The following is a 12,636-nucleotide window of genomic DNA, read 5'->3' as shown; positions in this document are numbered from 1 at the left end:
ACTTGAACCCGATCTAACATCTCTGGAGAGACCTGAAAATAGCTGTGCAGCGACGCTCCCCATCCAACCTCACAGAGCTTGAGAGGATCTGCAGAGAAGAATGGGAGAAACTCCCCAAATACAGGTGTGCCAAGCTTGTATCGTCATACCCAAGAAGATTTGATTCTGTAATCGCTTCCAAAGGTGCTTCAACAAAGTACTGAGTCTGAATACTTATGTAAATGTGATATTTCCGTGTTTTTGTTTTGTCATTTTGGGGAAATTGTTTGTAGATTGATGGTTTGTTTTCCCATCTGTGTAAAAATGTAGTATTGGGGTCCAACCAGACCTGGTGTTGGTGCTCCGGACACCTCCCTCCTCTACGGTGGCCTGCAGGGGCTTCTGGACACCGCGGCCACCACTTTGGGAGGGTCCTTTAGCCTGGGAGACAGACGGCGTTGCCGACGGCGTTGAAGGCTTCCCTGACTTCCTCCCTCTTCCCCTGCCCTCCCAATCTGGAGAGAGAGAGAGAGAGAGAGGGAAGAGTTGAGAGTGTTCAACAACAGAACACAGCTCATTCTAAAACAACTATATTCCAGAACACAGCTCATTCTAAAACAACTATATTCCAGAACACAGCTCATTCTAAAACAACTATATTCCAGAACACAGCTCATTCTAAAACAAATATATTCCAGAACACAAGAGATCGATCAAAGACTCTCGAATCCAGAGCAGGAAAAGGTTATTCAAGAATACTGTTGGGAAGATGCAAGAGTTAGTGGCTAGGGGACATGTGTAATGCCCTTATCAAAGACTAGGGGGCAGACGTAGGGGACATGTGTAATGTCCTTACCAAAGACTAGGGGGCAGACGTAGGGGACATGTGTAATGTCCTTACCAAAGACTAGGGGGCAGACGTAGGGGACATGTGTAATGCCCTTACCAAAGACTAGGGGGCAGACGTAGGGGACATGTGTAATGTCCTTACCAAAGACTAGGGGGCAGACGTAGGGGACATGTGTAATGTCCTTACCAAAGACTAGGGGGCAGACGTAGGGGACATGTGTAATGTCCTTACCAAAGACTAGGGGGCAGACGTAGGGGACATGTGTAATGTCCTTACCAAAGACTAGGGGGCAGACGTAGGGGACATGTGTAATGTCCTTACCAAAGACTAGGGGGCAGACGTAGGGGACATGTGTAATGTCCTTACCAAAGACTAGGGGGCAGACGTAGGGGACATGTGTAATGCCCTTACCAAAGACTAGGGGGCAGACGTAGGGGACATGTGTAATGCCCTTACCAAAGACTAGGGGGCAGACGTAGGGGACATGTGTAATGCCCTTACCAAAGACTAGGGGGCAGACGTAGGGGACATGTGTAATGCCCTTACCAAAGACTAGGGGGCAGACGTAGGGGACATGTGTAAGGCCCTTAGAGATTAGGGGGCTAGGGGACAGTTGTCCTTACCAGAGTTTGGAGCAGAGCCGTTGTTCAGTCTCTTTCCGTCTCGGGCCACCGTGCTCCAGGACAACGTCTCATCTGTGGGGGGGCGCAGGTTCCAGAGGGACACAGTGTGTCTGGACAAACACACAAATTAATGTTATATAATTTTTTTTTTTAAAGAGTAAATCAGAGGACAAAGATAATATAAAAAGGAGAGATGACCTACTTCTTGCCCAGTTCCTCTATGAAGACAGTGACGGGCCCGTTGTCAGGCGACACTTCCTGGATGTAGGCGCCATAGTAACGCCCACCGTTGTCAAGGCGAACCTAGAGGGGGCGGGACAGAACAACACTATCAGAGAGCATCCACACAAAAAAAAAAATAGTCAGTGGAGAGAAGACCACACACACACCGTACCTTGCACTTGTCTCCCACTGTATACTGCATCCCAGCGGCGATGCAGAAATCCAGCTTCTGCTGAGCTGAAACAGGAAGTAACCAAGTTATAACAGGTGAACAAGATCACCATGACACCACCACAGGTACCAAGGTTATTATAGTAAATGACAACTGAAACGAACAAAACAAAAACACAATTGAAAAACTATTAAGCCCCAAAAAATAAAACATCTGGAGTGATGAATCACGTGTCACCATCTGGCAGTCCGACAGACAGATCTGGAGTGATGAATCACGTGTCACCATCTGGCAGTCCGACTGACAGATCTGGAGTGATGAATCACGTGTCACCATCTGGCAGTCCGACTGACAGATCTGGAGTGATGAATCACGTGTCACCATCTGGCAGTCCGACAGACAGATCTGGAGTGATGAATCACGTGTCACCATCTGGCAGTCCGACAGACAGATCTGGAGTGATGAATCACGTGTCACCATCTGGCAGTCCGACAGACAGATCTGGAGTGATGAATCACGTGTCACCATCTGGCAGTCCGACAGACAGATCTGGAGTGATGAATCACGTGTCACCATCTGGCAGTCCGACAGACAGATCTGGAGTGATGAATCACGTGTCACCATCTGGCAGTCCGACAGACAGATCTGGAGTGATGAATCACGTGTCACCATCTGGCAGTCCGACAGACAGATCTGGAGTGATGAATCACGTGTCACCATCTGGCAGTCCGACAGACAGATCTGGAGTGATGAATCACGTGTCACCATCTGGCAGTCCGACAGACAGATCTGGAGTGATGAATCACGTGTCACCATCTGGCAGTCCGACAGACAGATCTGGAGTGATGAATCACGTGTCACCATCTGGCAGTCCGACAGACAGATCTGGAGTGATGAATCACGTGTCACCATCTGGCAGTCCGACAGACAGATCTGGAGTGATGAATCACGTGTCACCATCTGGCAGTCCGACAGACAGATCTGGAGTGATGAATCACGTGTCACCATCTGGCAGTCCGACAGACAGATCTGGAGTGATGAATCACGTGTCACCATCTGGCAGTCCGACAGACAGATCTGGAGTGATGAATCACGTGTCACCATCTGGCAGTCCGACAGACAGATCTGGAGTGATGAATCACGTGTCACCATCTGGCAGTCCGACAGACAGATCTGGAGTGATGAATCACGTGTCACCATCTGGCAGTCCGACAGACAGATCTGGAGTGATGAATCACGTGTCACCATCTGGCAGTCCGACAGACAGATCTGGAGTGATGAATCACGTGTCACCATCTGGCAGTCCGACAGACAGATCTGGAGTGATGAATCACGTGTCACCATCTGGCAGTCCGACAGACAGATCTGGAGTGATGAATCACGTGTCACCATCTGGCAGTCCGACAGACAGATCTGGAGTGATGAATCACGTGTCACCATCTGGCAGTCCGACAGACAGATCTGGAGTGATGAATCACGTGTCACCATCTGGCAGTCCGACAGACAGACCTGGAGTGATGAATCACGTGTCACCATCTGGCAGTCCGACAGACAGACCTGGAGTGATGAATCACGTGTCACCATCTGGCAGTCCGACAGACAGATCTGGAGTGATGAATCACGTGTCACCATCTGGCAGTCCGACAGACAGATCTGGAGTGATGAATCACGTGTCACCATCTGGCAGTCCGACAGACAGATCTGGAGTGATGAATCACGTGTCACCATCTGGCAGTCCGACAGACAGATCTGGAGTGATGAATCACGTGTCACCATCTGGCAGTCCGACAGACAGACCTGGAGTGATGAATCACGTGTCACCATCTGGCAGTCCGACAGACAGACCTGGAGTGATGAATCACGTGTCACCATCTGGCAGTCCGACAGACAGACCTGGAGTGATGAATCACGTGTCACCATCTGGCAGTCCGACAGACAGACCTGGAGTGATGAATCACGTGTCACCATCTGGCAGTCCGACAGACAGATCTGGAGTGATGAATCACGTGTCACCATCTGGCAGTCCGACAGACAGATCTGGAGTGATGAATCACGTGTCACCATCTGGCAGTCCGACAGACAGATCTGGAGTGATGAATCACGTGTCACCATCTGGCAGTCCGACAGACAGATCTGGAGTGATGAATCACGTGTCACCATCTGGCAGTCCGACAGACAGATCTGGAGTGATGAATCACGTGTCACCATCTGGCAGTCCGACAGACAGATCTGGAGTGATGAATCACGTGTCACCATCTGGCAGTCCGACAGACAGATCTGGAGTGATGAATCACGTGTCACCATCTGGCAGTCCGACAGACAGATCTGGAGTGATGAATCACGTGTCACCATCTGGCAGTCCGACAGACAGACCTGGAGTGATGAATCACGTGTCACCATCTGGCAGTCCGACAGACAGATCTGGAGTGATGAATCACGTGTCACCATCTGGCAGTCCGACAGACAGATCTGGAGTGATGAATCACGTGTCACCATCTGGCAGTCCGACAGACAGATCTGAAGTGATGAATCACGTGTCACCATCTGGCAGTCCGACAGACAGATCTGGAGTGATGAATCACGTGTCACCATCTGGCAGTCCGACAGACAGATCTGGAGTGATGAATCACGTGTCACCATCTGGCAGTCCGACAGACAGATCTGGAGTGATGAATCACGTGTCACCATCTGGCAGTCCGACAGACAGATCTGAAGTGATGAATCACGTGTCACCATCTGGCAGTCCGACAGACAGATCTGGAGTGATGAATCACGTGTCACCATCTGGCAGTCCGACAGACAGATCTGGAGTGATGAATCACGTGTCACCATCTGGCAGTCCGACAGACAGATCTGGAGTGATGAATCACGTGTCACCATCTGGCAGTCCGACAGACAGATCTGGAGTGATGAATCACGTGTCACCATCTGGCAGTCCGACAGACAGATCTGGAGTGATGAATCACGTGTCACCATCTGGCAGTCCGACAGACAGATCTGGAGTGATGAATCACGTGTCACCATCTGGCAGTCCGACAGACAGATCTGGAGTGATGAATCACGTGTCACCATCTGGCAGTCCGACAGACAGATCTGGAGTGATGAATCACGTGTCACCATCTGGCAGTCCGACAGACAGATCTGGAGTGATGAATCACGTGTCACCATCTGGCAGTCCGACAGACAGACCTGGAGTGAGGAATCACGTGTCACCATCTGGCAGTCCGACATACAGATCTGGAGTGATGAATCACGTGTCACCATCTGGCAGTCCGACAGACAGATCTGGAGTGATGAATCACGTGTCACCATCTGGCAGTCCGACAGACAGACCTGGAGTGATGAATCACGTGTCACCATCTGGCAGTCCGACAGACAGATCTGGAGTGATGAATCACGTATCATCATCTGGCAGTCCGACAGACAGATCTGGGTTTGTCGGATGCCAGGAGAACGCTACCTGCCCTAATGCATATTGCCAACTGTAAAGTTTGGTGGAGGAGGAATAATGGTCTGGGGCTGTTTTTAATGGATCGGGCCCCTTAGTTCCAGTGAAGGGACATTTTAACACTAGAGCATCCAATTACATTCTACACGATTCTGTGCTTCCAGGTTTGTGGCAACAGTTTGGGGAAGGCCCTTTCCTGTTTCAGCATAACAATGCCCCCGGTGCACAAAGTGAAGTCCATACAGAAATGGTTTGTGTAGATCGGTGTGGAAGAACTTGACTGGCTTGCACCGAGCCCTGACCTCAACCCCATCGAACACCTTTGGGATGAATTGGAACACCGACTGCGAGCCAGGCCTTAATCGCCCAACATCAGTGCCCGACCTCACTAATGCCGTTGTAGCTGAATGGAAGCAAGTCCCCGCAGAAATGTTTCAACATCTAGTGGAAAGCCTTCCCAGAAGAGAGGAGGTTGTTATAGCAGCAATGTTCCAACATCTAGTGGAAAGCCTTCCCAGAAGAGAGGAGGTTGTTATAGCAGCAATGTTCCAACATCTAGTGGAAAGCCTTCCCAGAAGAGTGGAGGCTGTTATAGCAGCAATGTTCCAACATCTAGTGGAAAGCCTTCCCAGAAGAGTGGAGGCTGTTATAGCAGCAATGTTACAACATCTAGTGGAAAGCCTTCCCAGAAGAGTGGAGGATGTTATAGCAGCAACTCCATATTTATGCCCATGATTTTAGAATGAGATGTCGGACGAGCAGGTGTCCACATACTGTTAGTCATCGGGGGAGGCAGGTATCCTAGTGGTTAGAGTAACCGAAAGGTTTCAAGATCGAATCCCCGAGCTGACAAAGTAAAAATCTGTCTTTCTGCCCCTGAACAAGGCAGTTAACCCCACTGTTCCCCTGAACAAGGCAGTTAACCCAGTGTTCCCCTGAACAAGGCAGTTAACCCACTGTACCCCTGAACAAGGCAGTTAACCCACTGTACCCCTGAACAAGGCAGTTAACCCCACTGTACCCCTGAACGAGGCAGTTAACCCCACTGTTCCCCTGAACGAGGCAGTTAACCCACTGTTCCCCTGAACGAGGCAGTTAACCCACTGTTCCCCTGAACGAGGCAGTTAACCCACTGTTCCCCTGAACAAGGCAGTTAACCCCACTGTTCCCCTGAACAAGGCAGTTAACCCCACTGTTCCCCTGAACAAGGCAGTTAACCCCACTGTTCCCCAGAACAAGGCAGTTAACCCCACTGTTCGCCAGAACAAGGCAGTTAACCCACTGTTCCCCTGAACAAGGCAGTTAACCCACTGTTCCCCTGAACAAGGCAGTTAACCCCACTGTTCCCCTGAACAAGGCAGTTAACCCCACTGTTCCCCTGAACAAGGCAGTTAACCCCACTGTTCCCCTGAACAAGGCAGTTAACCCACTGTTCCCCTGAACAAGGCAGTTAACCCACTGTTCCCCAGAACAAGGCAGTTAACCCACTGTTCCCCAGAACAAGGCAGTTAACCCCACTGTTCGCCAGAACAAGGCAGTTAACCCCACTGTTCGCCAGAACAAGGCAGTTAACCCCACTGTTCGCCAGAACAAGGCAGTTAACCCACTGTTCCCCTGAACAAGGCAGTTAACCCACTGTTCCCCTGAACAAGGCAGTTAACCCCACTGTTCCCCTGAACAAGGCAGTTAACCCCACTGTTCCCCTGAACAAGGCAGTTAACCCACTGTTCCCCTGAACAAGGCAGTTAACCCACTGTTCCCCTGAACAAGGCAGTTAACCCCACTGTTCCCCTGAACAAGGCAGTTAACCCCACTGTTCCCCTGAACAAGGCAGTTAACCCCACTGTTCCCCTGAACAAGGCAGTTAACCCCACTGTTCCCCTGAACAAGGCAGTTAACCCCACTGTTCCCCTGAACAAGGCAGTTAACCCACTGTTCCCCTGAACAAGGCAGTTAACCCACTGTTCCCCTGAACAAGGCAGTTAACCCAATGTACCCCTGAACAAGGCAGTTAACCCACTGTTCCCCTGAACAAGGCAGTTAACCCACTGTTCCCCTGAACAAGGCAGTTAACCCACTGTTCCCCTGAACAAGGCAGTTAACCCAATGTACCCCTGAACAAGGCAGTTAACCCCACTGTTCCCCTGAACAAGGCAGTTAACCCCACTGTTCCCCAGAACAAGGCAGTTAACCCCACTGTTCCCCTGAACAAGGCAGTTAACCCACTGTTCCCCTGAACAAGGCAGTTAACCCCACTGTTCCCCTGAACAAGGCAGTTAACCCCACTGTTCCCCTGAACATGCAGTTAACCCCACTGTTCCCCTGAACAAGGCAGTTAACCCCACTGTTCCCCTGAACAAGGCAGTTAACCCACTGTTCCCCTGAACAAGGCAGTTAACCCACTGTTCCCCTGAACAAGGCAGTTAACCCCACTGTTCCCCTGAACAAGGCAGTTAACCCACTGTTCCCCTGAACAAGGCAGTTAACCCCACTGTTCCCCTGAACAAGGCAGTTAACCCACTGTTCCCCTGAACAAGGCAGTTAACCCCACTGTTCCCCTGAACAAGGCAGTTAACCCCACTGTTCCCCGGTAGGCCGTCATTGAAAATAAGAATGTGTTCTGAACTGACTTGTTAAATAAAGGTAAAACAAAAACATTTAATGCAGTGACCGACTCATAGATTGACAGCACGTACAGATGACCGACTCATAGGTTGACAGCACGTACAGATGACCGACTCATAGGTTGACAGCACGTACAGATGACCGACTCATAGGTTGACAGCACGTACAGATGACCGACTCATAGGTTGACAGCACGTACAGATGACCGACTCATAGGTTGACAGCACGTACAGATGACCGACTCATAGGTTGACAGCACGTACAGATGACCGACTCATAGGTTGACAGCACGTACAGATGACCGACTCATAGGTTGACAGCACGTACAGATGACCGACTCATAGGTTGACAGCACGTACAGATGACCGACTCATAGGTTGACAGCACGTACAGATAAACCTACCCATAGGTTGACAGCACGTACAGATGACCGACTCATAGGTTGACAGCACGTACAGATGACCGACTCATAGGTTGACAGCACGTACAGATGACCGACTCATAGGTTGACAGCACGTACAGATGACCGACTCATAGGTTGACAGCACGTACAGATGACCGACTCATAGGTTGACAGCACGTACAGATGACCGACTCATAGGTTGACAGCACGTACAGATGACCGACTCATAGGTTGACAGCACGTACAGATGACCGACTCATAGGTTGACAGCACGTACAGATGACCGACTCATAGGTTGACAGCACGTACAGATGACCTACTCATAGGTTGACAGCACGTACAGATGACCGACTCATAGGTTGACAGCACGTACAGATGACCTACTCATAGGTTGACAGCACGTACAGATGACCGACTCATAGGTTGACAGCACGTACAGATGACCGACTCATAGGTTGACAGCACGTACAGATGACCGACTCATAGGTTGACAGCACGTACAGATGACCGACTCATAGGTTGACAGCACGTACAGATGACCGACTCATAGGTTGACAGCACGTACAGATGACCGACTCATAGGTTGACAGCACGTACAGATGACCGACTCATAGGTTGACAGCACGTACAGATGACCGACTCATAGGTTGACAGCACGTACAGATGACCGACTCATAGGTTGACAGCACGTACAGATGACCGACTCATAGGTTGACAGCACGTACAGATGACCGACTCATAGGTTGACAGCACGTACAGATGACCGACTCATAGGTTGACAGCACGTACAGATGACCGACTCATAGGTTGACAGCACGTACAGATGACCGACTCATAGGTTGACAGCACGTACAGATGACCTACCCATAGGTTGACAGCACGCACAGATAAACCTACCCATAGGTTGACAGCACGCACAGATAAACCTACCCATAGGTTGACAGCACGCACAGATAAACCTACTCATAGGTTGACAGCACGTACAGATGACCGACTCATAGGTTGACAGCACGTACAGATGACCGACTCATAGGTTGACAGCACGTACAGATGACCGACTCATAGGTTGACAGCACGTACAGATGACCGACTCATAGGTTGACAGCACGTACAGATGACCGACTCATAGGTTGACAGCACGTACAGATGACCGACTCATAGGTTGACAGCACGTACAGATGACCGACTCATAGGTTGACAGCACGTACAGATGACCGACTCATAGGTTGACAGCACGTACAGATGACCGACTCATAGGTTGACAGCACGTACAGATGACCTACCCATAGGTTGACAGCACACACAGATAAACCTACCCATAGGTTGACAGCACGCACAGATAAACCTACCCATAGGTTGACAGCACGCACAGATAAACCTACTCATAGGTTGACAGCACGTACAGATGACCGACTCATAGGTTGACAGCACGTACAGATGACCGACTCATAGGTTGACAGCACGTACAGATGACCGACTCATAGGTTGACAGCACGTACAGATGACCGACTCATAGGTTGACAGCACGTACAGATGACCTACTCATAGGTTGACAGCACGTACAGATGACCGACTCATAGGTTGACAGCACGTACAGATGACCGACTCATAGGTTGACAGCACGTACAGATGACCGACTCATTGGTTGACAGCACGTACAGATGACCGACTCATAGGTCGACAGCACGTACAGATGACCGACTCATAGGTTGACAGCACGTACAGATAAACCTACTCATAGGTTGACAGCACGTACAGATAACCGACTCATAGGTTGACAGCACGCACAGATAAACCTACCCATAGGTTGACAGCACGCACAGATAAACCTACCCATAGGTTGACAGCACGTACAGATAAACCTACTCATAGGTTGACAGCACGTACAGATGACCGACTGCTGTATCAGCAGTCAGACGAGCTGTCTGGACAAAGTGCTTTCTATATCCCTCGTCTTTTAAATGACCGAAATCCTTCTTGAGGTAATTGACGGGAATTGGATTTAAAAGGAAGTATCTTAAAAACGTACCTCTCTTGGACTTGACCCAGACATCGTACTCAGTGTTTCTGTAGAGGAAGGGATTGAGAGAACGTCTGACCCTGTTGGAGAAGGGTGGGCCTCGACTTCCTCGACCCTGAAACACACAGCAATAAACAACCAGGGATGTGACAAATGTACAATTCTGCTTAATAACGTTTAAACTGCCATTAAAAAAAATATATATAATAATAATTAAAACTAGAAGGGAAAAAAATGATTAAATTACACAATTCACAATGCAGAATAACGGTCCAATTAGGCCGTAGACCACAGTTTATTAGATACACCCATCTAGTACTGGTCCAATTAGGCCGTAGACCACAGTTTATTAAATACACCCATCTAGTACTGGTCCAATTAGGCCGTAGACCACAGTTTATTAGATACACCCATCTAGTACTGGTCCAATTAGGCCGTAGACCACAGTTTATTAGATACACCCATCTAGTACTGGTCCAATTAGGCCGTAGACCACAGTTTATTAGATACACCCATCTAGTACTGGTCCAATTAGGCCGTAGACCACAGTTTATTAGATACACCCATCTAGTACTGGTCCAATCTAGTACTGGTCCAATTAGGCCGTAGACCACAGTTCATTAGATACACCCATCTAGTACTGGTCCAATTAGGCCGTAGACCACAGTTTATTAGATACACCCATCTAGTACTGGTCCAATTAGGCCGTAGACCACAGTTTATTAGATACACCCATCTAGTACTGGTCCAATTAGGCCGCAGACCACAGTTTATTAGATACACCCATCTAGTACTGGTCCAATTAGGCCGTAGACCACAGTTTATTAAATACACCCATCTAGTACTGGTCCAATTAGGCCGTAGACCACAGTTTATTAAATACACCCATCTAGTACTGGTCCAATTAGGCCGTAGACCACAGTTTATTAGATACACCCATCTAGTACTGGTCCAATTAGGCCGTAGACCACAGTTTATTAGATACACCCATCTAGTACTGGTCCAATTAGGCCGTAGACCACAGTTTATTAGATACACCCATCTAGTACTGGTCCAATTAGGCCGTAGACCACAGTTTATTAGATACACCCATCTAGTACTGGTCCAATTAGGCCGTAGACCACAGTTTATTAGATACACCCATCTAGTACTGGTCCAATCTAGTACTGGTCCAATTAGGCCGTAGACCACAGTTCATTAGATACACCCATCTAGTACTGGTCCAATTAGGCCGTAGACCAGTTTATTAGATACACCCATCTAGTACTGGTCCAATTAGGCCGCAGACCACAGTTTATTAGATACACCCATCTAGTACTGGTCCAATTAGGCCGTAGACCACAGTTTATTAGATACACCCATCTAGTACTGGTCCAATCTAGTACTGGTCCAATTAGCCCGTAGACCACAGTTTATTAGATACACCCATCTAGTACTGGTCCAATTAGGCCCGTTATTAGTACTGGGTCGTACCCCCCTTCGCCTCCAGAACTGCAGTCATATACCTTTGAAAGCGCGTCGGCTACGCCTTGTTTGTCTGGAAGGGTTTACTGCGGCTTTTTAGATTCAGACAAAAAAAAAAATATATATATATTTGTAATAACTTCCCTGGTTAATGGTCGATGCACCATTTAACTCGTCTGTAAAGGAGTACCGCTTCTGAAGCGGGACTAACTTCCATCACTAGGCAACCAGAACTGTCAATCAAATAATAGAGCTGCCTGCCTTCTGCCTGGCAACAAAAACAAATAATACTTTTTAGAAGTTAGTTAATCGCCAAATATATTTAATAGAAAACTCATTTTTTGAATCCACTCCTAGGATAGGCTATTTATAGGATATAAATAAATAAAAAAAATATATAATATATGTTTTTATTTATTTATATAGATATACAGTACCAACCAAAAGGTTTGGACACTCTACTTATTCAAGGGTTTTTCTGTATTTTTTTTTACTATTTTTTACATTGTAGAATAATAGTGAAGACATCAAAACTATGAAATAACACATATGGAATCATGTAGTAACCAAAAAAACTTTGAAATAAATCAAAATATATTTGATGAGATTCTTCAAAGAAGCCACCCTTTGCCTTGATGACAGCTTCACACTGCTTCTTGACACACCTCTCGCTTAACCCAGAAGCCAATGTGTCGGAGGGAAACACTGTCCAACTGGCCGACCGAAATCAGCTTGCAGGCCCGCCATAAGGAGTTGCAAGAGTGCGATGGGACAAGGAAACCCCAGGCCGGCCAAACCATCCCCTGACCCGGACGACGCTGGGCCAACTG

General features: G+C 48.4%; 2 protein-coding genes across 3 annotated transcripts in view; one reads left to right on the top strand and one right to left on the bottom strand.

Annotated features, from left to right (window-relative positions):
• The window catches only part of LOC139415792 (galactose-specific lectin nattectin-like), a 1,187,935-nt gene that overhangs the window by 694,164 nt on the left and 481,135 nt on the right, over positions 1-12,636 (top strand). The gene's annotated exons all lie outside the window — the stretch shown is intronic.
• Positions 1-12,636, bottom strand: part of LOC139415780 (OTU deubiquitinase 4) — a 44,163-nt gene that overhangs the window by 18,018 nt on the left and 13,509 nt on the right. Inside the window, exons 9-13 of the mRNA XM_071163868.1 lie at positions 10,352-10,457; positions 1,847-1,911; positions 1,655-1,755; positions 1,453-1,562; positions 329-494 (exon numbers count right to left, since the gene is read on the bottom strand). Of these exons, the coding sequence (XP_071019969.1) occupies positions 329-494; positions 1,453-1,562; positions 1,655-1,755; positions 1,847-1,911; positions 10,352-10,457 (548 nt within the window). The remainder of the gene's footprint in view (positions 1-328; positions 495-1,452; positions 1,563-1,654; positions 1,756-1,846; positions 1,912-10,351; positions 10,458-12,636) is intronic.

Source organism: Oncorhynchus clarkii, chromosome 9 (assembly GCF_045791955.1).
Source record: "Oncorhynchus clarkii lewisi isolate Uvic-CL-2024 chromosome 9, UVic_Ocla_1.0, whole genome shotgun sequence".
Classification (NCBI taxonomy): Eukaryota; Metazoa; Chordata; class Actinopteri; order Salmoniformes; family Salmonidae; genus Oncorhynchus; species Oncorhynchus clarkii.
The sequence above is the reverse complement of the archived record's forward strand: the minus strand, read 5'-3'. Positions and strand labels throughout refer to the sequence as shown.